This window comes from Cebidichthys violaceus, unplaced genomic scaffold (assembly GCF_023349555.1).
Source record: "Cebidichthys violaceus isolate CVI_PGR_0920_01 unplaced genomic scaffold, fCebVio1.0.p SCAF_7, whole genome shotgun sequence".
NCBI lineage: Eukaryota > Metazoa > Chordata > Actinopteri > Perciformes > Stichaeidae > Cebidichthys > Cebidichthys violaceus.
Genome location: NW_027176927.1, coordinates 17,274,268 through 17,301,939, shown reverse-complemented (window position 1 = coordinate 17,301,939; position 27,672 = coordinate 17,274,268). Strand labels below are relative to the sequence as shown.

General features: G+C 47.6%; 1 protein-coding gene across 1 annotated transcript in view; it reads left to right on the top strand.

The window, feature by feature from the left end:
• The first annotated feature begins 2,289 nt into the window (after window positions 1-2,289).
• Window positions 2,290-27,672, top strand: part of LOC137890907 (exostosin-1a-like) — a 28,224-nt gene continuing 2,841 nt past the window's right edge. The window contains exons 1-10 of the mRNA XM_068735245.1: window positions 2,290-4,239; window positions 19,439-19,532; window positions 21,795-21,902; window positions 22,212-22,331; window positions 23,973-24,105; window positions 24,627-24,745; window positions 25,610-25,705; window positions 26,046-26,135; window positions 26,277-26,437; window positions 26,529-26,700. Of these exons, the coding sequence (XP_068591346.1) occupies window positions 3,287-4,239; window positions 19,439-19,532; window positions 21,795-21,902; window positions 22,212-22,331; window positions 23,973-24,105; window positions 24,627-24,745; window positions 25,610-25,705; window positions 26,046-26,135; window positions 26,277-26,437; window positions 26,529-26,700 (2,046 nt within the window). The 5' untranslated portion in view covers window positions 2,290-3,286. The remainder of the gene's footprint in view (window positions 4,240-19,438; window positions 19,533-21,794; window positions 21,903-22,211; window positions 22,332-23,972; window positions 24,106-24,626; window positions 24,746-25,609; window positions 25,706-26,045; window positions 26,136-26,276; window positions 26,438-26,528; window positions 26,701-27,672) is intronic.

The window sequence follows — 27,672 nt, the reverse complement described above, 5'->3', positions numbered from 1 at the left end:
CATTGAATTACCACATCCAAGGCTGTGCTCTACATGAAAGAGCCTCACACATACACAGCATTCACACATCCACAACGTGTGTGCCTGCATGTGTGCATATGTCTGCACGGCTCTTGCAAATATCACGCATATATATTAGTGCGAGTGGAATTTTTTGAATCTGCACCGCATTACAGATATTAACAAAAGTTGACGACCTCAAAATGTGCTTATAAATCTCCATTTGGCTGTTCAGTTGCTCGGCTGGCTGACTCGCCGGCTGGCTGGGAAAACTATGCTGACCTGGGTGCATCCAAATTAGATATTGGCATGGTTGCGTGTGTTACACAGTGGGAGTGCTGCTCTGGCTAAGTCACCCTGCTGCTCTAAATCTGGCCAGTGCTCAGCTCAGCAAACACAATGCAACAGCAGGGAGACCGCATCTCCACAGTCTCATTAAGCTGCAGATAATAGCCAGGCAAAAGCAGACACAGATGTTTTTTGTTTTTTTCCCTTGGATCCTACATCGTTGTTGATTTGTCGTTACACTGTCATTTGTTGGTTTTGAAGTGAGGCATCCAAAAAAGGCCGACTGGAAGTGCAACAAATAAAATCCAGTCTGTAAAGTGAAGGACTGTCACAGTTACGCATGGACGGGCCACTTTAAAGAGCGTGAATTAAAATTCAGTGACATATAAACAAAGCGCATCTGATCATTCTACTGGCAAAAGCTGAGGAACATCCATCTATACACACATCAGTCACCAGTGGCACCCCCACACACACACACCCACACACACACCACCACACCCCATCGTAAATTAGTTAAGGGGATGAAAGAGAAGAGGTTGAAAGAATGTCAGAGAGAGAGCAGCAGAGGGGACGGTAGAGAGTAGGAGAGGGAAAAGGCAGAAATGGGGTGAGAGAGGGGAGACAAAGGAGAAAAGGAGGAGGTAGAGAATGAGGAGGTGGCCGTCATATGCCTCCCTGTCTTTGATCAGTGGTCCATGGGGAACTGAGGCAGTGCAGAGAGCTGGTCCACAGCTCCTGAGGAACGCAGCTTCACATTCCTCCTTGCTCTTTCCCCGCTTCTGCAAAATCACTTGTAGTCTTTCAGACCACAGCAGCTGTGAAAACACATCATGGCTTACTACATGCCAGAAAAGACCTGGCTAATGCACTGTGGTGCCATTGTCCTGCTGGTCCTCATCACTGGTGCATTTCCTCTCCGGGCAAACTCAGTCTTATAGTGTTTTTTAATTATAGTCTTTTTCTATTGAGGCAGAAAATTGTTCATTTCTCTTGTTGCTAATGTCTCCCAACGGAAGGGTCAGAGGTCAGCGCTGGTATGACTCAGGGATCCAGCATTTTGCTCACGGGTACATCAGCAGGACAAAGACATGTTGATGAAGAACCAGGACTCCTAAATATTGCAGATATCTCGGTTTTCGTTCAAAACATATAGCCAATCTCTCAGCTGCGGGATCCCTCGTTAATACGGGGACCTGAACCCTAAATCTCTTCGAAGCATGGTCTCTGTCCACCAGCCTCTGCCGGGATAATTTATGGTAACAGTGCAGCGAAGGGTAGTGCTGCAACTGCTAATAGTCATCTGCCTTTATGGTTAAACAAAACCACAAACAACAAGCATTGGAATACAGTATGTTAAGCTAGATACCATTAATTATGCACTATGTCAGCCAATACACACACACCTTATATGAACAGTAAAAGGCAACCGTAATGCTTGCCTAAAAGTGTCCTAATAGGCATTTGCTGAATTTGCTTATAATAATCCAAGAGCAACTGAATTTGCAGCGATAATAACGTTGTTATTTATTTCAGAGTTAATTCTTGACCTTAGAAAAACTACGACAGCCATCTTAAACTTGCCAACATGCACGAGAAGTCCTTCAAGTGCTAAAAGAAAAAGCATTGCTAGAAGTGCGCAAACGTAATCTGCTAATGACGAACTAAAGCTCCAAAGCTGCCAATAAATGGACCTCGAGGGGAGATTTTAATGACTGTTGAAGTTATTTAATACTTAAAAAATTAATTCAAGAACACTTAATTTCTCATATGGCCTAACACGGTTCAATAGGCAAACCACAAACCTCCGCTCGTAATTCCCTGTGGTGAATCAGTGCGGGGACTATTCTTCCTCTCCCTCTCTGGATGTGAATGGGTGCGCAGGAAGCCCCGCCCGCCTCGGGTGTGACGCGAGCCAATGGAAACGCGCCGAGCGCCGTGGAACAACGTCACATCATCATCATCATCATCATCAGTCGTTCTGCTGGGACTGCTGTCCGGGCTCTGCTTGGCTTGCAGTCTCCACAGTAGCTCTTGTTGTTGTGTATGTGTGTGCGCGCGTGTGTGTGTGTGTGTGTGTGTGTGTGTATATGAGCCACCGCTCCAACACTTCACACGACCGGGGAGACATTAGCCTGTCGGCTTCGTGGGGAGAGCGAAGAACGCGTTGTGGACGAATGAAGAAGCCTTGTTTCAGAGGACGAAGACACGAGTGGCTGCCTGACTTTACTTCCAACCAGCGTCAACGCTACTTTGATGCAGCCGCTTAGCTAACAGGCTAACTGGGAATGTTTTCAGAAATTAGCCTAGTCTGTTAGCGTGCTAGCTAGCTAAATCGGATGGAGAGACTTGCGGTGTAGATTCAGCAAACGGCAGCAACGATATGTTTGTATCTTTCGGTACGTTAAGCGAAAGAACCGTGCGGACGTCTCGAGCCGGGTATGTTGAATGTTCAGGGCTCCAGTGCCCGCTTGGTTGCTAATTTCCAGAAGGGACAATAGTTAACTGCCCAGTCAACAAGTCTGGTACACACTGCTGCTTTAACACTACTCCAGGAGTTTGTAACGCACTCTTTCTGTGCAGTGTTGTCAGTTACTTCATGGTTCTAGTTAGCTCAACACTGGTAACGGTTAGCGTTGTGTAGCACAGTGTAGGTGATGGTATACAAAGGAGAGTGGGGTGCCACTTTAACGTTAGATCCCCGTTTCTAAGTGGATCGAGTCCCTGTTGTGCACGAGAAGCTGATGTCACTTAGTCGATACAACTGCTGACGAGGAGGAGGCGAGGTTGGGTGAACATTATAAATCGCCCACATGCTTTGGACCAGGTCCCGGACTTGTGAAAGGCATCCGAAGCAGGAGGTGGGAGAAGTGAGCGCGCGACCCTTGCAGCCCGTGGGAAGATGGCGGAGGAGCGCTCCCGCAGGAGGTGGTGAAACCCAAAACTTGCAGACTTCTCGGATTTATCGCCAGACATCTTATCTCAGATCGGAGGACACATGCAGGCCAAAAAACGGTACTTAACTCTGTTCTCCGCCGGCCTGTGTCTCATTCTGCTGTTTTGTTTTGGGGGCATACAAGTCCCGCTGTCCCGGGGGGGTCCCAGCCGGCGCGATGACCGCAGCCTCACCGGTTACCGTCCCGGGGCGCGGTGGCGTCACTTCCCGGGGTCCCTGCAGCCCTTCAGCACCTGGGAGCGAGACCGGAGCGACGATCACGATGAACACATATCCCCCAGACAGAAGAGGGACGCCAACTCGGGTTTTCTCAGCGGGAAACGCTGCAGAATGGAGTCCTGCTTTGACTTCTCCCTGTGTGAGAAGAACGGATTTAAAGTGTACGTCTACCCGCAGCAGAAAGGGGAGAAGATGTCGGAGAGTTACCAGAACATCCTGTCCTCTATCGAAGGATCCATGTTCTACACGCCTGACCCGGGACAGGCATGCCTGTTCGTCCTGAGTTTGGACACTCTGGACCGGGACCAGCTTTCGCCCCAGTATGTGCACAACCTGAAAGTAAAAGTCCAGAGCCTTCATCTGTGGAACGGGGGCAAAAACCACATCATCTTCAACTTGTACTCGGGCACCTGGCCGGACTACACGGAAGACCTGGGCTTCGACATCGGCCTCGCCATGCTGGCCAAGGCCAGCATCAGCACCGAGAACTTCAGGCCCGGCTTTGACGTCTCCATCCCTCTGTTCTCTAAAGAACACCCCAGGACGGGAGGGGAAAGGGGCTACTTGAAACATAACACCATCCCCCCTTTTAGGAAGTACGTGCTTGTTTTCAAGGGGAAGAGGTACCTAACCGGTATAGGTTCAGACACCAGGAACGCTTTATATCACGTCCATAACTCGGAGGACGTGGTCCTCCTCACCACCTGTAAGCACGGCAAGGACTGGCAGAGGCACAAAGACGCACGCTGCGATAAAGACAACGCGGAGTATGACAAGTAAGTACAATCCGGTTGATTGTCTCAGTTCACGCCATCCGGTTGGAGTATGGGTCTGTTTCCCTTTGTCATAATGATGAGACTATTTACTCTGTCTGAGGACTATCTATCTGTTCCCCCGATCTAATCCCTCTTCATTTTGCACATCTGATTTTCTCAACAGTGATTAGAAACGCTTCAGTGGACACAAATAATTTGTTACTTTTAAAGAGTCCTCATATCATATGACTTTATTTCCCGAATTACACATCACGAGGCACAGCTCAGTAGATTCCTGTATTAATGTGATTCAGTTGATATCTCCATCTGTCGACAGCCTGCCCACACTCAGCTACCAGTTATGGTGACGCTCACAGATAGCTAACGGCTGATTTGCTACAACTCTTAACAAGCCGAGCGGTTATTCATTCGCCAGTAGTCCCCCGTTCCTCCACAAGGCAATATTGCACAGCTCCATTGCCTCAAAAAAAGTTGCTCCGTGGTCACCGCCCTGTACTACAGTTAAGCCACGCTTGTTTTCTGTGCCCAGATCTGACGAGCAAACTGGCGTCTGTCCTGTCCGTCCGTCCCCCCCCCCCTACTCTGACCAGTGGGATTCACGCCGCGTCCCCCCAGACTGTGCCGTGTTGTCTCTGGTGGCTGTGTGGCGCTGGGTGTTTGACTGCGTCTCTTCGGGGTGGATTAGCGGGGACAAAGCGCTGGTGCCAGTGAGGGGAAGCCACTCGGGCCCCTGTTTGCTCAGTCATTTCCCCGACCAACCCAACCGCATGAGCCAGGAATGCCCCGGCCCCAACCCGTGTCCTCCGTGACCCCTCCGTTGATTTGGGGGCCCGTTGTGCTTGACCCCCTTGTCGACCCTTTTATCTAGTTGTTCAGTTTGGGTAACAGATTTCAATGTGTGTTAAGGGGTCTGATATGAAACCTGCGTGCGACATGGATTACACTGAGAATGAGGTGTTTTCTTTCTAAACGGGTTCTGCTTGCGTTTTAATATCAGCATTGATGCTCTGGGGATTCTCCTGTGTGGGTAGGTATCAGCTTATGAGGTTCATTCGTTGGCTCAGCAGAATAACATTCCCAGTATCACTCCTAAGACATGAGCTATCTGCTCTCTCTCTCTCTGCCAGCTCGCTGCCAGGGAGTGATTTCACATTTCACACAGTGAGATGGGTGGCATAAGAGTCACAACCCAGAGGAGAAATTAATCCTCCTGTCATTGAGTAGCATACGGGGAGAGACGGGCTTCGGGTTTCTCTCTAGCCCTCGTCGGCTTAGCGTCGTTGCACGTCTACAGTATGCTCAGCAGTTCTCAGTCGGTACAGCCTCAGTAAGCCACATCGCTATCAGTCGACAGGCCCGGGTTTGATCCCCATGTGGAACTCCTGTTAAGTTAAATTAAATCAAATGAATATACTGATGCGTAGTTCTGGTAGAGCCCTAACATTCATCAAAGTCAGTGCGACACCAACTAATATGGTTACACAAAGTTCAACCGTGACTTTTATCACGCTGCAACACATTTCAGTCCACGATCAGATCTTACATTGTGATCCAGTCGTTCAGTCGGTCATACAAAACAAGGCTGCGTATCCAGGTAGAATAAAGCCGACAGTAGCAGTAAACTACTGGGTCGTAATTTAAAGACCAACGGTTTCACAACACCTATTTTCCAGTGGTTTGTGTTCATATAAGTGGCAAAGTCAAAAGTGCATCTCTGAGCCAGATATTATAAATTTTTTATGAGAAGTTTGTTTGGAACGGATCTTGTAAAAAAATAAAATAAAAAATAGCTTGCAATGTGCAGTGATTTTACAGAACACAGTCTGAGGCTCTTGGGACTCATCTGCTACTGTGTGTGTGTGTGTGTGTGTGTGTGTGTGTGTGTGTGTGTGTGTGTGTGTGTGTGTGTGTGTGTGTGTGAGTGATAGCCCATTCTAAAATGTTACCACCGCTGGACTTTGGTTTTATACCTCTTGGTGTCAAACCTGTTCTATCCCTTCAGATTTCTCTCTGTTGTGGAAGAAGCTCCAGAGGTTTGTATGAAGTCTGTTTGGACTAAAAGCTGGGTCGGGTTCTCTCTTATTTTAGGGGGAAATCCAAACAGTTAACATTATGTCTGACAGGACTGATTCATCGGTTCCCAACAGCGGAATCATTTTCGGTCAGTAATCGCATCCAGACCCACGCTGGTTCCATGGCCCGGCTTGAAGCTGAAGCGGGGGGGGGGGGGGGGGGGGTGAGGCTCAGAGGGTGGGTGGGACAGTAGTCAAGGAAGCCAGTTGTCAAGGAGATCAATATTTGCTTTTTTGTCGTCGTACTGTGCTGTAGACGACAGGCTGGCTGCAGCATGCTGCTAATTGAGAAAATAGTTGCTATAGGAGCACTGCATTGATGCTTCTTCCACTCTGTATCATCTCCCTAACACAAAGCAGGGATCAGAAGAATAGCTTCAGATTGAGCTTCAGATTTGACTTGACTGCATGCAGCAGTACTGAGCTCTCCATGCAGGTGGACGTGTATAACTGTGAGTGGGTTGTATTGTGCTGTTGTACGGCCCTGTGGGTCAGACGGGACAGTCTGAGGTCTAACTGGGTGGAAGTAATGGTTTTGGTGCCCGGCTGCGGCCCTTTGTGCAACAAATCCCTCTCATCCTCTCCCACTGACAACACGGAAGTTGTGACAGACCGAATGCGGCCTCTCGCCGTAATTACCATGTAACGGCCTTGTCTTCTTGTGTACCGCTGAAGTGTTTATTGTCCAGATGTTGGCTTGGAATGTGTATGGGCTTTTGATATACTTTGTGTGTACATGTGTTGTTTGAAGGGAAGACATCTGTTACATTTGGACAGGGCATTGCACGTGACACTGTCTGATTGTTCTTGTTTGGTTGTAATTTTAGTGTATTTTTTTGCGCACTGCATAATATTTGAAAGCCCAATTCTCCTATCTTGAGCTAACATGCTCTTTTGACAGCTTAAAGGTCGAGTGTGTGGGGTGTGCTTGTTTACCTGTGATGTCGCACTGCTTTTTTTCCCCCAGCCGGTGGGTAGAGTCAACCTTTTTTTGTGCTTCCCTCTCCACCACACTCCCTCAGACATCTGCACTCAGCCACTGTGTGCTCACAAGTCTGTGGTACAGCCAAAGGAGAGGAGAAAAGTTGCAGCAGGAGGCAGGTCAGATGCAATTTTAAACCTCCAACTGAAAGCCCTCTCACAGCTTGTTTCCAATTAAGAGGTCCTGCCAAGCGAGAGAGTACAAGATGGATAGAGTGAGCAATGAGAAGAGTGGGTGACGAACTGAGAGAGTGAGTTTGGTGGGGGGGGGGGTAGGAACACAAGGAGAAAGACGGAGGGACAAAGTAAAAGCAATAGAGAGGCAGAGAGGAGGAAAACACATGCCAGCCATCCAGCAGTGCGAGGTGAGTGCAGTGGCTGGCTGGGTGCTGACGCTGGTCCACTAGGTGTATTTATAGACTTGCAGGGTTTTAATCCTCAGTATTGGCCAAAGCCCCTGGCAGAGGGCTGCCGGCCAACCTGATGCAGGCTTTACAGAGCTTGGGCAAAATGATAATCGTTGGAGGGGGGGTTGCTCGATCTCTGAGTTCCTTCATATGCCCCGTATTGTTTATTTAGTTGCCTAACTCGTCTTCTAGCCAAAAGTGGCACTTGACCGTGTGAATATTAAAGAGGACGGTCAGATGACCACCGACATCCTGTGCATGCATGCAGACTGCCGCCGCTACTTATTTGCTCACCGTACACATTGCTAAAACTGCAGGCCCTGTTTGGCCAGAGTCCCATAATGACGGTCCTGTGGGGCCCAGCGGGCTCGGTGCATCGTTGCTCTTTAGCTGCCTTTTTATTTTCTGGAAGGCTTCTCCAGTCGCCGTCCTTTTATATCTCCGCTCGGCCACTAAACCGGTGACGGTTGGCCCTGAATGATGCAGCAGGCAGTGAAGGAGGCCGGCGAACCGCAAACCTCTCCACAACAGATTATACGTTTGCACTCTGCCGACGCGGGCCGAGAAATTACATTTACACGACCGCACAATCCTGCTGGAACGGTCAGTGTTTTAAATGCTGATTCATGTGTGTCATTTGGCCAGTTTCTGTCTGAAAGTGAAGACCTTTAGAAGCCAACACACAGTGACTGTGTTTACACCGGGGTCCAGCAAGAACTGTTTGTGCTGAGGAAAGCATTTTGCAATATATGTGTGTCTCCAGTACACAGTGTAGTCAGTGGTTTAGAGATCAGCTCTTCAGAAGTCTGTGACTGGGAACACCTTGTTCATCTTTTGTAATGATCCAGACAAAAGAACAGGAAATGTCAGTATTCTTGTTTGCATATGACTTTAAAGTAGTTATATAATATATAATAGTTGGACGTTTGGACCTATGCCTATGAAAACAAATGCAGGAAAGCGGATAACTGGGATAATCTGACATGAACCGGCGTTGTTGTTCTTCATAACGGCCTCATGTCGTACAAAAAGGACTTACTCCGAGTCCGGCTTCTGGGGGCGCGTGGGGCTGCCCTATTGATTTAAAGCTCATCCTGTTCACCCTCAGCTTCGTTGGTTCGAGTGAAGCCGACGCCCTCTGCGGCAGATCACCACTTTCGGTGGTACTTTTAGTAAAGAAGAGAAGCCGTGGACGTCGCCTGAGCTGCAAATATACAAAGACTCACAGTTTTAGATGCTAAAGTAAAGTAAGAGGGAATTTGCTTTCCTGTATGATCATTTCCAGATACCTTCAGAGTTGTCTTCTTATAGTTAGTGTGTATGCGCTGAAGGACGTAGGCCGTCACATGTATATATCTGCTTAATCCCGGAAACTAGAACTGTTTTTCCCAGAAGCACACGGTCGACTCCGCCGTCTCATTTTTCACTGCCAGGATTTATAGAGAGGGAGGTCGAGGGTGAACAGAGGGTATTACCATCAACGCTCACGTCTCATCACTCAATGGTTACGACCAGCGCCTGTGAAGTAGCCAGCTCTGCCTCACCTTGACTTCAGCTCTCGGCCGGTCACTCGGTACGACCTGGTGCGGCCTTATTTAAGCAAATCAAAGTCTGGCAACTTGTAGCATTATCAATGCGGCCGTTTTAGTCTTGTGTGCTTCAGCGTGTGCTTTGCCTTTACTTGCTTGAATGATGGGCTTTAGCCTCACTCTCGCTCTCTCTTTTGAGGCGACTTGTTCAGGACAGAGGGCAGCGCCATTCGTTTGCTACTCTCTCTCTCTCTCTCTCTCTCTCTCTCTCTCTGTCTCTCTGTCTCTCTCTCTCTCTCGCTCTCTCGCTCGTCTGGACGGGATGATGTATGCCTCGGCCTCGGCGGACACGTGCAGGTGATGTATTCCGCTTGGAATGCTGGGAGAGTGGAGACGAGGAGAAGGGGGGGTGTCCGACCTGCGCCAGACGCAGAGTGCGGTCCATTCCAGGAAGCGCTATTTTTTTTTTTTTCTTCCTGTCATCGCGTGCGGAGGCACACATCACCGTTTCCTTGCTCCTTGACGGATGTGATCAAGTCGGGCTGGATGGAACGGTAAGGCGGGGGGAGTGGATCTTAGGGTGTGGAGAAAGTGAAACACAAGCAGCACTTCATGGTGATTGAGATGATCTAGATGACCATCGCGAAGGCTAGTAACAGAGATTGATCTGAAATCCATTTTTTATGGTGTCTTGACACTTTGGTCTGATTGGAGACGGGGTTTCTGGACCTCAGGCAGCTTCTTTTTTGTACGTTTGCTGAAGTGTTAAAGCTGCTGTTGGACCTACACCTCAAACCCTTGGTCTGGTTCCATCCGCTGATATGAATAATTTGATTGCTTGTGGACCAGATCTTAAAATGTGATAAAGAAGCTAAATTTAAAAAAAAGACATAACTAAATAAGTAAATCCCACGTTAATATTGGATGTGTTTCTCTGACAAAGCCATCTGAAGTGCCACCGATGGAGCAGCTGAGGACAAAGATGTAACTTTGTGGAAGTGATTCATCGCTCAGCACGGCGGTGTTTGCGTGACACACGAGGCACATTTACAGCTTTCAAACACTCCCATAAGTTGCTTGCTCGGCATGACGGGGGGGACGGGGGGACGGGGGGTTCTCAATTATCCCTCATGTACAATTAAGTATGTTGTGAGAGCTACGTGCAGAATTAAGCAGCACTTTAGAATCAAGGCCACCCAAATCCTATGGGCTCTTAATCCCTCAGTCAGTGTGGAGAATAGACCTGCCGACCCACGGACTCTTGACTCGGTGCCACAAAATACATATATTTTTAATATTTCATGTGCAACTTTTTGGGATTACAGTACAATAATACATGGCCCCTATTTCTGAGAGCGGAGCCGACTCCTCCTGATGAGTTGACTGTCCTCCAGTGTCCTCCAAGGTACTCTGGATGCACGTCCTCGTCACCAATGGGGACCGTGTTGGGCTCTGTTCCTGTAACCACTCTTGGCAGCGTCGAGAAATGACCAAGCCACCATGTTGTGGAGCTTGGCTGGGTGCTGACTTGGATCATCAGATAAAAGTGGCGCGCACACACTGACAGATATGCTATCTCTTGCTGTCCTCTTTGGACTCCACTTTGTCAGATAAGGGCTTTAATCTGCACTTTGAGTAGAAGAGGAGCTGCAGCACACATGAAGATAACCCTCAGTGTGTGATAGTCCCCGCTCTTCCATGAACATGGGGGCCGTATTCAACTTCTCTGTTGCAGTCTTTCACTGATTAAATCACCGTTTAGACTCGCGTTAAATGTTAAATTCACCGAATTATGTCGAGGAGGAAAGCAACAGAATGCTGAATGAGAACAGGTGAATCACGCCAGAGACTCCAAGCTGCTCTATCAAAAGTTGCCGCTGAGTCAAACTGAACTGACTTGGACCATCATTGTGTTGACTAAGCTCAACACGGTTTGGTTCCCTCTCTCACACGGTGAAATCGGCGACTTCCCCTTGTGAGGTCACAGCCGGAGGGCAGGCCAGGAAGTGTTTGTCTTTGATCTTTCCCGCTGTTCAAACTAATTACCTGCCCGCAGCAGCGAGCACTGCTGGCCGTGGAATTCATTAACAGATGGTGAAGCGTTGCTCTGGACCGCTGTGTGTGTGTGTGTGTGTGTGTGTGTGTGTGTGTGTGTGTGTGTGTGTGTGTGTGTGTGTGTGTGTGTGTGTGTGTGTGTGTGTGTGTGTGTGTGTGTGTGTGTGTGTGTGTGTGTGTGTCTGAGAGGATGCAGAGGAACTCGGCTGCCTCAGAGGGTTTATCGTTACGCAGCACATCCCTCTCTGAGATCAAGTTAACAGAGGTTCTTCATGCTGTGCGCCTGTTTTTGGAGAGATCAGCCGTAGGGACGACTGCCTTCTCTCCAATATAATGAGACTATGTAGAACTTGTCCATAGTTTTGCACCATCCTCTTACTTTCGCTTTCTCTAATCGGTGTATGAAAAGTTTTAAAGGCGTGCTCTTGTGCGCTCAGCGGGGGCTCATTTGTGGTCGGTAATAGCCGGCAGGCAGAGGCACGCGTCAAAGCTGACCCTCCATTCAGCACAAGCCTCCATGAGAATGACTTACAGAGCTGCCGGCGCAGGTCGTAAACGCCATTCACGTGTCGTACAAGCCAAGTGTTTGTATTTAGCCAAGTGTCACACATTTCTGCAGTTTTGTGTATCCTCCGGGATGAACTGCAGTATTTTTTTTTTTCTCCCTTCCCCATCATCATTAGTACCGCCGCCACCCTGTAATCTCTCTTTCCGTCACTGAGGCAATGGGGCTTCTCTCCTCTGTGGTCTCTTTAATTGTGAGGTAATCATCTTCTGCCTCTTGAGAGCGAAAAGACTGTTTACACTTCGGTTTTTGGCGGCTTGACTTGGCGAGACACTCGTTTACTCTCTCGGCAGCAGAATGAAGCCGCTCCTTTCATGACTTCATTACTTCGTAGAAGCTTTGGGGCTAGAAGCCGTTCTTCTCCCAGTGCATTTGAGGCTTTCCGTCATCAGCAGGTTGGATAAACTCCCATTTTCTCTCTTTCTCGTGTGGTCGGTTCACCACAAATAAAAGCCTCTAGTGGTGTCTATACATCCACTTTTCTTTAAGTTTCCAGATATTTGTTCATCCATTTCTTTAACATAATTACATTTTCTAACATTTGGCAGCAACATCTTCTTTCCAAAAACAATGTATTGGTCTCTTTGGATAGTCTACTGATCACCGGTGCCTTCAACGCTCGTTTCCACCGGAACTACTTTCTCTTTCTGAGGGGAGTGTTGCTCTTTAAGATGGTTTCAGATGATTTCCAGTGAGCTTGAATTTGAAGAGAGGAACAACTCGCGTTGTATCTGAGGGTTGTGTGACATTTGGCCGGGACAGTTTCGATGATCCAGGCTGGCTTTGCGCCGCTATCACCTCCACCGACCTCGGCTGACCCCCTTTTGGATATTCGGCTCTATATTATCCCTCATGGTGTCTTTGGTCATAACTGCCATATGGACATGCGCTCATGGTGGCACGCCCGCAACCTGGTCCTCCGGTTACGCACTACCGCTCCGATATCGTCCCAAATCACACAAACGCACACGAAATGCTTCAAAACGGGCCTCTCAGTCCAGACAGATGCTCTCCTCAGCAGTCAGGCTTTATCTAAATCCCTCTCTCTGCATGATGGATTGGATCAGATCAGACGCGGCTCACAAGTCCATTTGATGGCGCGTTGATGGCAAATTCAGTTGACGGCATCCCGTATTCTGAAGTCAGAGAGACATTACAAAGCCTCCTCCTCGTCACGGCTGTTGTCACATCGCTCTGCCATTAAAGGCAGGAGGCTGTCTCGGAGCTGACAGGAGTCTTCACCCTAGTAAAAAAATATATATATGTGTGTTTGGAAAAGCTGTCCACATGCTGATACATTCATACATATCCATTTATTTCATCCACAGCTTTGTTCCTGATTGTGCTTCGTCCTCTTTAGCCTCGTTATTCTCTCGTTTCCGTCCTTTCGCCCGCCGCAAACCATTCGTCACTCGTTTGGTGTTCCCCCCCCTCTGCTTCACTCTCCACCTCCTGTGTCATTCAATCCCTCTGTCCTCTTCATCACGATCTTGCCTCCTCACATCCTTGTATCTCTTCCCTTCATCCGTCGCTGCTTGGCCCAGATCAGAGACATTCCTGACCCGGACTTATCTCTCATGCAGAACAGCCGGCGCAGCGCCGGCGAGGCCTTATCTCTCGAGCTCAGGGACCGCTCCGATTATTCTGCTCAACCTTCACCTTTATGTTCTGGATGAGGCACACTTACTGGGACTTTCATTCATCCGTTCAGTGTACCATTTACCAGAGCCATGTTGTTGGTGGTTCACCAAGAAATCTGTGAGTTTGTCAGCTCTAGACAATCCCACAACACTTCACATTCTGGCCACCGGAGGCCAACTAGTTTGACCCCAAATTGCCTGACTGACATCTTTATGTTGCCAGACTTTACAAGTCAGCCTTGACATTCTCGGGGCTAATGGCTGTTCCATTAACGGCAGTCATTTCATTATCTCCAACGCTCCCTTGTTGTGGTTCTCGGCGTCCGGAGAGCACTTCAAAGCGTCCCTCTCATCAGCCTCATCAAGCCGATGGACGGCTGATTAGAGATGTGGGCCGCTTCCTCCCGACTCCTCGCGGATTCAGGGGAAATCCAGCGGCAACATTTCTGGATGGATGTTGATAAATCTGTGTGTTTTGGTCAGGTTGTTTTAACTCGAGGGGGGGTGTACAGTATGACTCCATTTTGAGGGAGAGATGTTTTGTAGAGATGAAAGGGTTGTTTTTTTTTTTTTGCTTTCTGGTTCTGCTGGTGGAGAGAGGGCTTAAGATGGATGGATACAGAGGAGGGGAACAAGAAAAAGAAGCGCGATGGAAGATTCAAAGCCGAGTAATTAGGTGAATTAACCTGGGGTCATGTAGAACTGTGGCAGAGCTCGAGACCCCCCTCTGTGCGTCTGTAAATGTTTTATAAAGCCGTCTTTGAACTCATTAACCAGAGGAAGACGAGTGAGCCAAAGGTCCCTTGAGGGAATAAGCAGATGCTTTGTTTTTCAAAAAGTCATATCGGGTGGAGCAGGTAGTTTGCTCCACAAAGCCCGTTAATCAGCGATGTTCACGCCGTGGTGAAGTGTCTCTAACAAGCCTGCTCTGTCCTCTGTTATGTGTACTGAAAACAAGCAAAGATGTGATTTAAAGGTCAGGTTGGTGAGCTTCTTCAAAAACATTTTGGCTGTGGTTTGTTGAAATTCTCATGACACCGCAATGAAAAAAGAAAGGTCGGTATCTGTGGCTGTCTCAAGACTGCAATAAGCTCGTCCGTGATCGGTTTTGGACGAAGGCCTGGAGGGACGGTGCTGTCAGTGTTGCAGACTTGATTTAGCAGTTCATGGAGCTAACGTTGCTAGCTGCTTTCAGTGGAAGGAGTTGGCCACACAGGGCTGGGATCATTTCTAAAAACTAGTGTTCTCTTGCTAGTTTATCAAGCTTACTAACCGCTAGCTTTAAGTGCACCTTTGTCCACTTGCTGCCACTTATTCTTACAAATAGGGTTCAGAGAAATTAAGCAATTATCCCCGTGTTGAACTGCCTCTGAGTTTTCTTATGCCTGTTGTTTATTTAGACAATCAATTCTACTTTCTCATTGGTCATACGTTCTAAATGACCATGATGCTGTTGGTCCTGTAGTCCTTGGGTTCGTGCTTCACCAGGAAGGGAGAAATGTCCTTAGTAGCATGCTGAGGCTTCACTTTGAAATAAAGCTATGCAGTGTGCACTGGATGTTCCACCACAGAAACCTTTCTCTCTCTCAAACGCATTACTGTGCAATTTACATTTGGATAAAGCAGAATAATTAGTTATGCACCTTCAGCCTCCAGGTGTCAGGACACAGCCCTGTCTAGTTGTTGTTTTTAATCGGTTAACATTTTATTTTCCCTTTTTAAGTTCTGCTGCTGTCCACTTCCCCCTCAGTGTTGCGTCCCGGGTTCCTGCTTGAGGCAACTTTATCGAGCTCCATCGCTTAAAAAAAAAAAAAAAAGAAGAAAAAAAAAAGTTGCTCATCTATCGTGGCTGCAGGTGAAACAGTCCAGATTAACTATGCCATAAAGCAGGAGCTGGTGCAGTGAATCTCCTTCACACAGCGCGGACGTCGGTCTCTAATGCTGCCGTCCTGAGGCCAGCGGAGTATTTTAAGCTCCATAACTTCAGGCAGGTGTCACACTCCTCATAGTCATTCTGTCCACTACATTGTGTGTCCTCTATCTTAAAGTTCTTCTGTTTTAACTGCATTGCATTGTTGGAATAGGTATCACAGTAATTAATTCACACACACAGATTCTCTGGGGGGTTGTCTTGCTTTTGATGAGTGTACCAGATCCCATAAAACCGCTGCTGACGTCTAATGTGCCCACAACCCTCAGAGGCCTGATGCGCTCTCATTACACCAGAGGCCAGTCTGCTTTCTAATATTCATCTTGATGGCTAATGAACCCCGTGGAACACGAGTGTGTGCGTGGCGCTCATTAACCCCACATCTCGAGCAGCCGTTTGATCGCCTCCCGGAGATCAAAACAGTCACGTGATGATGATGATGATGATGATGATGATGATGATGATGATGATGATGATGAAAACACCGTGGATGTGTGTCGATCTTTACGAGGCGGCAACCTCCGGTTCTGAAAAGTGAAGCCAACGCAGAAGTGCCTTAAACTTGCATTCTCTCTACTGGCCATCAGGGGGCGACTCCTCTGGTTGCCTAAAAGAAGTCCGATTGTATAGAAGTCCTTTCAAGTCTTCTTCAATGCAGCATGAAGTTCATTTCGTAGATTATTGTCCCATTTAGAGACAAATGGACCATAAGGCAGGGTGTGCTTTAGGGCGGGGCTACTTGTGATTGACAGGTCGCTACCACAGCGGTATACGGTGTCTCTACGTCACTCGTCCGCAGTCCAAATATGGCCACTTCTGTTCACTGGCTGCAAAAAAAAAACAACAAGCGGGCGTCAGCCAACACCCACAATGCCGTTGGCCAAAATGCTGAACTTGAGGCCTCAAACCACTACTTATCTATGATCTTTGCATACGAGGCCTTATGGAAGTCTCGCGGAGCGGGAGGTTGTTTGATTCCATTTGATGCTCGTCTGTGTGCGTGAATACAGCATGCTAGCGCCTGTCACTATGCGTCGCACATGTCCTCCTCTCGGTGCGCCGTCCTGTCAGGGGGAAAGAAAGCAGGCCGGTCCGAGAGGGTCCGGCTAGCGTCCCGAGCTATTCAAGTCACTCTGATGTGTGTCGGGATCAAACTGAGGCTTTATGTGTGTGTTTGCGTTGTGTGTGTGTGTGACATTCTTGCCATGGGTGGCTCTGGCTGTGTGGGGCTCGGATCCCCCCCCCCCCCCCCCCCCCGTCTTTTCCTTTCTCATCCGACGACAAGTCACTTTCACTCGGTGCCTTTCAGGCTGGAATTCCTCTGGCTTGAACTCTCAGTCCTGGCAGCAGCAAACTGCCCATCAGCTCAGCTGAAACGTGCCAGAGAAGAGGAAGCGGGACATGAGATGAGACGTCTTTTACGGGATGGGAGACGGGCGACAGAGCGAGACGGTACTAGAGTTGCTGTCTTAAATTTTCCTCCTACTGAAGTTCGTCTTTGGGAGTTCCCAGTCGTTGAGGGATGGCTTCACAACGAACCGGAGGCAGTGTATTTACAAGAATCCAGGCTTTGGCATTTTCTCTGTCTGGAAGTCATTTTGGATTATTCAAGTGAACATTTCTGAGCATTATGTTTAATTCAGCTACACTCCTGAGACCCCTCTTTGGACATGTTGGGCATCATGGTACAGATGAGGACACATGTAGTAAATAAGGCCACAGCTGAGCGTTCCAAGAGGTTAAACTGTTGATGACTGAATGAACGTTTATTTCCACTTTTCCAATTAATTAGTCCAGCCTACTGTATTCCAATGACTACCAAGGAGAGACTCAAATAGCTGGATTGGGTATTTGGGACAATAGAGACAATAGGAGCCTGCTGGTCATGATTACTGTGACTGGAGCAGGGCCTCCTTTGATTGACTCTTTACGTTGTGAATGTGTGAGGTCCACACAGACTATGAGAGACAAACACTCGGGCCGTTCTTCTGAGTCTCCTCGGGCTCTTGACAGAGTGAGACATGCATTTTTTTTTCACACCATCCATTCTTGTTGCTAGGAGACTGGTTGATCTTTTCTTTTTTTTGACCCAGCTCTCTTCCCGTCATCCTTTTTTTCTCTCTCTCTCGGTGAATCATACCGAGTTCCTTTTAATATTGTGATATTATTGAATGATCCTTGAATGAATAGGTTCATGTAGAGAAAGCGTAACGGTTCATCTCCCATAGCATTGAAACATAACTTTACTGTTCCGCCTCATGCATCCTGTCAGGCTGAAGCCGTACGCACAGCTCTACAGTAGGACACACTCTTTAATTATTTACATAATCTCATTTTAGGATGATCAAGATAACGCATATAAACGGATTTCGATATTCAAGGCTAATTATGATGCTACATTAGATTATGATGGTGCTGAACGGTAGTGTATCTCCAAATTAGTCCTGCAGTATTGATAATATCCGTAATAGTAATTTCAGTTAGCTTTATTACGGCGTTTACTTATTTATGCACTGTTTCATATCAATAGGGAGGTGGTGGTTTGAGGCTCACTGATGATCAATGTGCTTCTGTGAGACTGCTCTGCTCACCAGCAGCCATCTGCATGTTGGGGGGGGGGGGGAGAAGAATCTGGGACGAGGCAGGATTTACCTTGTATCATGCAGAGTTGATCACTGACATCGCTGTGACTAACTCCTCCTCACTGACATCCACCCTTTTTATTGCTAATGAGACCAATCTGTGGAACATCTACCACGCATGCATAAGCAAAGAAAAACAACAACCAGAAAAATGCTCACAAAGACGGGAGCTGGTTTATGGAGAGGACATTTTTGAACGCTCATCCCCAACGTCTCCAGTGACATGCAGTAGCATACCGGGAGGCCGCTCCTCCCCACAGGCAGCCATCTGGAAGACTAGAGGAGAACGGAGGTATGCAGGGAGAGGAACATCTGGTCCCTTCTGACAGTTTGCACTGACGGGAAATGGGATGGATGGGAGATTTACGCCCAGCCAGGGCCCAGATATGGAGCTATACTTTTGGTTTTTATAGGCCTGGATAAAAAGGGGGTCAGTTGTTCTGTGTCTCTGGCTGGATTATTTGTTTGTTATGCTTCATGATAGCCGGTCACGTAGTCAAACTGGTGAATCACATTGTTGTTTCATAATGGACATCTGTGCCGCTGCCCGGCCTGTAGTGTTCTTTACGTTAGCCTGCTAATGGATTTCTGATACATTAGACTTTATTACTATAGATGGCATCAAGCTTAATTGTAGCTTTTATGCCTTTTTGTTTTATGGCTGTTGATCTTCTCTAGCTGTTAACTGTAAGTGTGTGGTCTAAAGCGGGATTATCCAGATAGAGATATTACATAATCACCAAAAGTTGATTTAATATCGCAGTCGATAGTTTTTCACTGCACTCATTTGCGACCCAACAAGAGAACAGGACTTTGTGTTTGGTCGTTTGTGCGTAACGGTGAATTGACGGAGCCGAACAGAACTCTGAAGGCCACGCAGAGAATAGGAGCACATGAACAGATGCTTCTCCACCAGGAGAAACTCCAGATATGTCACACAACCATTTCAACCACTTCAGTAATGAACTGAGAAATAGAGTGTGCAAACTTTCCGTCCTCTGTAATGAAACCCACGCTCCCGACGCCTGACAACCAGGCAACGCGTTCGCACACTCCCACATGCACACATATAATATTGACACCGAAGGAATTCCAAGCAGCTCCTTAATCCGAGCAAGTGTTGACGGAGGCTTAGATTGGATGGAGGGAGAGCTGTTGAGATGTGCAGGTGAGAGGGCGAGGGGTTCATGGAGGGGAGGGGGAGACCAGTCGAGATCAAAGTTACGGGTTTTTCCTGAAAGTACTTGAGTCGCTTTCCAGGTATTCCATCGTCGGAGGTTCCTTCTCTGTTCTCTGCTCCGCTGCTTTTAGTACACTGCACATATGAGCGCACGTTCTCGGTTCCTGATGTCCTCTCCTCTTTGCTGTCGCCCCACAGGTACGACTACAGAGAGATGCTGTACAACTCCACGTTCTGTCTGGTACCTCGAGGACGGCGGCTGGGCTCCTTCCGCTTCTTGGAGGCTTTGCAGGTCAGTGACGTTCATCCAGGTGTTGCTCCTTATTGCTGGGACTCAGAACTCATTCTCTCCCATCTCTCATGTTGCTTTATATGAACTAATAAAGTAAAGACCACAAAGAAGAAACTATCTTTGAGGATTTAGTTGTTTTTTTTTCAGTGGGTGCAACCGTACAGGTACTTATATTAATATGTCATATTTTGAAGGAAACCCCAAATCAACCAAATCAAAGGTGGCCCCACATAGATCCTGAAGTGCTTCAGTTTTGATGGCGTCTGTATCAGTAAGGTTGGTTTTGGCAGCTGAGCATAATGACCAAACACAAGTTGAGCTGAAATCTTGTCGTCCGTCGGCCCTGAAGCTGTGATGACCAAACAATAACGCCATTAATCAGCGGTTGAAAGTGGAAAAAGTGACGCGCTGTGCTCCTTCCAGTAGCTCTCTCACCCACTGCCAGTCATTGTGTGAATGTGTTGATACAGCTGCCTCTGACTCAGTGTCTTCACTGCTGCTCCAGCCCTGTTCTCTCTCTCTCTCTCTCTCTCTCTCTCTCTCTCTCTCTCTCTCTCTCTCTCTCTCTCTCTCTCTCTCTCTCTCGATGTTCCACACCTTCGAGTCATCAGATCCTCTCCTTTAACTTTGCACTCTCTCTTTTTAATCCCGGGACCGTCTTCAACCGGTGTGCCTGATTCCCGATGACGTTGAGCCCGTCTGTCTTATTGGCTCATTCACTTAAGGTGGAGCGATATGTCAAAGCTTCTTGAGTGACGGTGCTCTAGGCTCAGACCGTAGTTATAGAACGTGTTTATTAATGAACAGTTTCATGTAAGGCAGTTGTGTTTTAACAATATGTCCCCATCCTTTCTCCACTGAGAGAACAAAGTGTTTGTTGTGTTACCGTTGGCGGGGATGGAGGTACGAGGTATGCCACATTTTAGGAGATTTGAACAGTGTTTATGCAATGGTTGTTAACACCAGCGAAGAAGAGTGAAAAGCATTGTAAATGCCCTTCTTGTCTTCACACAGCGACCAAAGAAATGGCGTCATCTTCCTCTGTGAGTCATGTTTGTGCCAAGCGCTGTAAGAGAGATTTTTTTTTTCTTTTGAGCAAGTCGAACAAGAATGATGACTTTTGAGTTTACAATAGAAGACGGGCAGTGCCTCTTTATCGACTGCAATGGGGAGATAATTGCACCGGCGGGACCGAGGCGAGGTCAGACACTGGACTGATGGATGAAGCTGTTGAGGTGACATGCAGAGGTTGGCTGGACCGCGGCCTGGAGGTGCTATTATGTCTGTTCGCTCAGCCTTATGCTGGACCGCAGTAGTTGAAGGGGGGGGGGGGGCTGCATTAGTTACGTTGGCTCAAGTGAGTATTCCTGCAGGCCAGATAGGAAGGCTAGAGTCACATTGAGATGCTCTTGTTACACATAATGCAGGAAGCTCACAGCGGTGAGTTGCATTAATGAATGTTTGTTCTGTGCGTAATGTGATGAGTTGGGAGAGGATTGAGCCTCTAGTCGATTGGTTCTGTGAGAGCGGATGGGCAGCGAAAGCACGGCAGCGTTTGGGCAGATTGCTGCCTCCTCTAATGACGGCCCGGAGATTAGACGAGCGGCGCTCCGATGCATCGGCGCTCGTGCCCGGAGGTGAGCGTGCAGCGAGCGACCGAGGCCAATCGGTGAACGGTGCCCCACTTGGCAGATTATAGGACCCGGTCACTGCAGGAGCCACGCTGCACTGTTCAACTCTTACAAAAACACACATCTACAGCACAAAACGTGGACGTTCACAAACACGGACACACACACTTCAGTGCAATCTCATTAGTCGTTCAGACACGGGGGTTATTTATTCCAACCAACATAATGATGGTTTTATAAAGTCATGAAGGTACCGCAGCAGTTCAGCTTAATGGAGACATTTTGGGAGATATGTGGCCTCTTTTGGTTAAATTGCCTGATTTGATTGCTCGGGAAACGGTCCCTGTACAGCGATGACATGGGCTGGCAGAGCACAGGCCATATGCCATGCATATGTCTTCATAATGGTGCCTGTAGAAAAACAGACTTTATTTATTTATTATTATTTCCTGCCGGTGTGTGTTTGCATTTTTATCAACGATACCGGTCGTGAGCATCACAGGTTCCGCAGAGCGGCTTTTCTCAGACAATTGATCTCATTAACGAGCACAGTCTACTGTGTGTGTGTGTGTGTGTGTGTGTGTGTGTGTGTGTGTGTGTGTGTGTGTGTGTGTGTGTGTCACTCTTACAGGCAGCCTGTGTGCCCGTGATGTTGAGTAATGGCTGGGAGCTGCCCTTCTCAGAGATCATCGACTGGAATACGGCAGCCGTGATTGGAGATGAGAGGCTGCTGTTACAGGTCGGTACAAGTGCAGCTCGTTCTGCTGTAGAACCCCAGAGGTGGAAAACTACCGTTGTTTTACATCAGAGGATTCACAAGTCATCATTTTCTTGAGAATAACAATGTTTGTGACCAAAGCTCCTCTAGGCTGATTTCCTGTATACGACAGCTGAGATCGTTATTGAGGCAGAACTTGCACTTTTTCTGCAGACCTTGCATTTTGTTGGTAAAATGACAATGCCCAGTGCAATTGTACAGGACGACTGTGTTTTGTTTTTGTTCGGCAGCGGGGTAGATGTGCTAGCGTGTATTTCTTTTCTCTCACAGATCCCGTCGACGGTGCGCTCCATCCACCAGGATAAGATCCTGTCCCTGAGGCACCAGACCCAGTTCCTCTGGGAGGCTTATTTCAACTCTGTGGAGAAGATAGTACTGACCACACTGGAGGTACACACACACACACACACACACACACACACACACACACACACGCACACATTTGAACATTACCTACACAAGTGCACGTACACGCATATTAATTGCATGTTTGTCATACGTTGTTGTAGAAAATGTGAGACATGTACTTCCTTCAAATCAGGTGACGGCGCACACAATTTGCCTGCTTGTATGAAATGTTACTTTTGTGTGCGAGATGTCTTTGCACTTCACTACACTACCATCTGTTTGGTTTGTGTTGCATCCAGTAATTTGGAAAATGTCAGATGTTACTGCTGTGATTCTGCTATTTTCAGCTGTGTGAACACGACGGTGCTCGATTGCACACAAGTAGAAATATGGCGTGAATCCATTGTTGATTCTCTCGGTTGTGTTCATCAGTTATTGACTTTGCTCTGACTTTGTATCTTACAAGTGCAGACTGTGTGGTTGCAGACATATTGCCCACAACGAAACCGCTCCAGACTAGATTGAAAACCATAGGGATGATATATATATATATATATTCATATTCATATTCATATTCTGCTGGAATGTTTTTTGAGGCTGTTTGTTGCTGCGGCTCGGCTATCAATCATGTCAGTAGTTTGTTCCTGTCAGATTCCATTTATCTGTCTTCCTCCTGCTGAGTAGCAGGTTATCTCACTGCTGTTGGGCTAGAATTACAAACAAGCACCGATGAGAGCAGCGAGGAATGTAAAAGGATGAAGGGGAGCAGAGAGGATGTGTGAGGCTGGCTGTGAGTAATGCTGGATGTCTCACTGCGTTCAGAAGTCATGCTTCTGGGCATCCTTAATTCACCAGCCACTATCAGCACTGGACCTCTGAATTAAGGCTGGTAGTCAACCAGAATGTTAGCTTTCAGCTGATGTTTATTAAGTTTAATAAATGTTCGACTCTGACGAGCAGGAAAAGTGCTGCTGGTTTCCAGCCGTGTTGCCCGTTAGCTGCTGTCCTCAGATGGTGTTACAGAGGCCTCGTCCCAAGAGGGAGGAGGTCAGGGCACTAGAAGGCAGGGCTGGGGTAAAGTTACACCCCGAAGAAGCTGATCTTTGATCTGTTTACACTCTCGGTATCTTAACCCGCCTCCAAAACATGCCGTAGTACGAGGCTGGTGAGATGTCGGCGCCTTGGCTTCGGATTACTACCGACGGCTACGCCATGCTTCTGAGAACGCTCCGTTTCATTACGGTGTCCTCTCACGTCCTCAGAGCTCTGGTGGAGTGAGAAAAACAAGCACGTTGTACGTGATATTGAGGCTTACAGAACAGTTGAAATGATGTTACCGCTGAGCTCTATTCTTGAATTTATGTTTTGTCTATACGAAGACATGACGGCGTAATGAAAACCACTCATTTGTAGTCTGCAGGCTTTTCCTTTGTTTGCTTGAGAAGCGCCAGAGGATCTGTGTCTGCCTTCAGTTTCCAAACAGCGGAGTAGACTGATGTGATTATTGTTTAGCTTGAAGTAAATAGACGTGTAAGACCTGGGCTCAGAGTTAATATCCTGCTGCTGTTTTGGCCTTGTGGTCTTTTGATTTTTTTTCTTCTACAAGTCACACGGGAAGTATTGTGACCAGTCGATTGTCCGCTCTACAGCAAACATAAATCTGGATCTCCTCCGTTTCTGCAGATCATCCAGGACCGGGTACTGCAGCACACCTCCAGGAGTAACCTCATGTGGAACAGTCTGCCCGGAGGCCTTTTCACCCTGCCTCAGTACTCCACGTACCTGGGAGACTTCCCCTTCTACTACGCTAAACTGGGTCAGTTAATCCCACTGCATATGCTCTATGCTAACAAACACGTTTATGGCACCTCCTAAGTTTCAGAGCACCGGAACAGCCGGAGCGTGACAGCTGTCGAATACTGGTAAACGTGAAGCGGTGACATCGCGACACGTTACGAAGCACGTCTTTATTCATTCTCGATCACAGAGGAACTCTCCAGTTAGACCTGCCGTGTTGTATCTGTGCTTGGTTAATTGGCCAGATTTTCGGGCTTGTTGTTGTTGACATTGGGATTTGGTTAACTGGCCCCTTTTCCTCTCCAAGCCTAATTAGACCGGTTTAGTTACACTGAATGTCAGCTCAGCTTGACGTAAACAAGCACCGACGAAGACGGGCTCAACGCTGTCACAGAGGCGTTATTTATAGGTGAAATTCAGCGTTGTGCAGTTCAACATGTATCCGTATGGGTTGGTGCAGTTCCAATGCTCAAGTGATGCTACTGTGTGAGTGATATTTGCTCTTTTTGCTCACCATCGACGTGTCCCGGCTGTTTGCAGGCGTCAAGCCGTACACCAAGTTCACCGCGATCGTTCACGTGGTGAGCCCTCTGGTCTCCCAGTCCCAGCCGGTCATGAAGCTCCTCGTGGCTGTGGCCAAATCCCAGTACTGCGCTCAGGTAATTAACAAAAAACACAACACAACACGTCACAGTGCACGACTCACTCGGCTGCGATATCGGATCGGTTTCTGCTCGATTGTGACGGGAGGTGAGTAGATGACGGAGGCGTTCTGTCCGATGAGGAGCGCAGAGTTTTAAGATGTTCAACAGAAAGAAGTGAGCAGAGCTACTCTGGCAGATAAAAAGGTCTGTTTGTCTGTGTGTCGGTGTCATTTCTCACGTTTGTCACATCACCGGTGAACCTTTTTTTTTTGAAGCCTGTCCAAATAGTCTCCAAACGTTCCTGCCACAATAGATCCACCCTGACGCTCGTCACTCTACCGGTGCTGTCATCCTACAGCAGCGTGAAGCCACTACCTGCATCTGTTCGGCTGTCAGGCATCAATATTGTTCACGATAACTGTAATTTTCCAGTGAATTCACACATATTGGGCCGTTGTAAGATATTAATAGGGACAGTGTTCAATAGATATGCACACCCCTTGCATTTTTGCAGATTCACCATAAATGTGGATTCATTTTTTTTTTTTGTTTAAAACTGCATGGCCAGCATGAAGGTGGCGGCACATTTTGTTTTAACATTAACAGCGATGCAGTTTGTCGCTGTCACGCAACTGTAGGCGGTGTGACAGTTTCTGAAAATAGTTCTGCAGTAGAAAGAGGACGTCTTCCACATAAATAGGGACTAAATAATAAAAAAAGAGCTTTGAATTGGGACAAAAGGGCTTTATTGTGGGGGTTTTGATCTGCACATATATTTATAAGCCAGACATGGATTGTGAACCGTTAATACACAGCTGTTTTAACATAGTCCTCGTTCAAATGAATATGAATGTGAACATATTCATCTCTTTTGTGCAGGTGATCGTTCTGTGGAACTGTGACAAACCTCTTCCTGCCAAGCACCGCTGGCCTGTCACCTCAGTTCCTGTCATTGTTATAGAAGGAGAAAGCAAGGTAACAAAAAAAAAAAACCACACAGCCTTCACTCACTAGCATTCACATTCAACACTGAAGCCTTCAGCTGAAAATAATGACTTCATCTAGATGTAAAAGCATGTTTTTATGAATTCATCAAGATGTAAAATGAATGTGATTAAAACCTCCCTGTCACTGTTTCTTCATTTAAACCTACAACTACGGGCCGTGTTCATACGCTGCTTGTTGTTGTTGTTGTTGTTGTTGTTGTTGTTGTTGTTGTTGTTGTTGTTGAGCTGCACGGTAAAACGCTTTAACCTCTTTTAGCAACCAGTCACATGTTGCTCGAGCGTCTTGTGTTTTTTGCTAATCCCGCCAGGTGATAAGCAGCCGCTTCCTGCCCTACGACACCATCCCCACCGACGCTGTGCTCAGTCTGGACGAGGACACCGTGCTCTCCACCACAGAGGTCAGACTACCGGGCCGCTTGCATTTTACGGCCATTTTTATCACATAAAGCATGCTGCGGAAGTTCTTGTTGTATATCTAAAGCGCCTCATGTCGTCCCTCCCTCTTTCCCTGTCTTCGTTTCTCTCTGATCTCGGTCCAGGTGGACTTTGCCTTCACGGTGTGGCTAAGTTTCCCGGACCGCATTGTCGGTTACCCGGCCCGCAGCCACTTCTGGGACAGCAACAAGGAGCGCTGGGGCTACACTTCCAAATGGACCAACGACTACTCCATGGTGCTCACCGGGGCCGCCATCTATCACAAGTACTGACACTTTCACTGCTCTCCAGCTGACATTCAGTTTCACTCTACTGCCGCGCTACCGCAATTCACTCTCCTTTATGTTCTCCCTCAGATACTACCACTATTTGTACACCACCTACCTTCCAGCCAGTCTGAAGAGCATGGTTGACCAGATGTCAAACTGCGAGGACATTCTGATGAATTTTCTGGTGTCGTCTGTGTCTAAACTACCGCCCATCAAGGTCACCCAGAAGAAACAATACAAGGAGACCATGATGGGACAGGTGAGGCGGAGCATTTATCCCGGAAAACTGCTTCGTTTTATAGTATGCCTGAAGGTAGGACGGGCGCTGGCTCAAAGAGAGACGATGCGGCGCGTGTTGCTTCTTTCAGCGACTGTGGGGAAATTACTTGAAGTGCCCTGTTGAGTTGTTGTGGAGAGAAACACCTGAAGGATGCAGACAGTTGGTGGCAATTTATCACGTCGGTTAGAAGAAGAAGCTATTCAGAAACATGAAGGACATGCTTTACTTTTAGGAGACGGTTAAATCCAGCGAGGTGTTGTTCTCTTTGTGAACATGCCGACACGCCTTTAAACGGTACGTTCTCCTGATCACTGTAGAAGCTTATCGCACCACTTAAACACTAATGGTGTTGGCTGTTCAACCAGATCATCAGTCATTTGTGAATTTCAATTGAAATGCGTCTGTTTTTTGTTTTTTTTGCAATATGGCCTTCAATTTAAATACACTCATGAATATTTACAACAGGCTCTAAAAGGTCAGAATAATTTGTGATGCATTATTCATTTCTTATCGGTTTCTCTTTTCCTTGCACTGCCTGTTCCTCACTCTCACTGTCTCTCACTCTCTCTCTCTGTCTCTCTCTGTCTCTCACTGTCTCTCACTCTCTCTCTCTGTCTCTCACTGTCTCTCACTCTCTCTGTCTCTCTCTCTCTCTCTCTGTCTCTCACTGTCTCTCACTCTCTCTCTCTCTCTCTCTCTGTCTCTGTGTGTCTCTCTCTGTCTCTCTCTCTCTCTGTCTCTCACTGTCTCTCTCTGTCTCTGTGTGTGTCTCTCTCTCTCTCTGTCTCTCTCTCTTTCTCTCTGTGTCTCTCACTCTCTCTGTCTCTCTCTGTCTCTCACTCTCTCTGTCTCTCTCTGTCTCTGTGTGTCTCTCTCTCTCTGTCTCTCTCTCTCTCTCTGTGTCTCTCTCTCTCTGTCTCTCACTCTCTCTCTGTGTCTCTCTCTCTCACT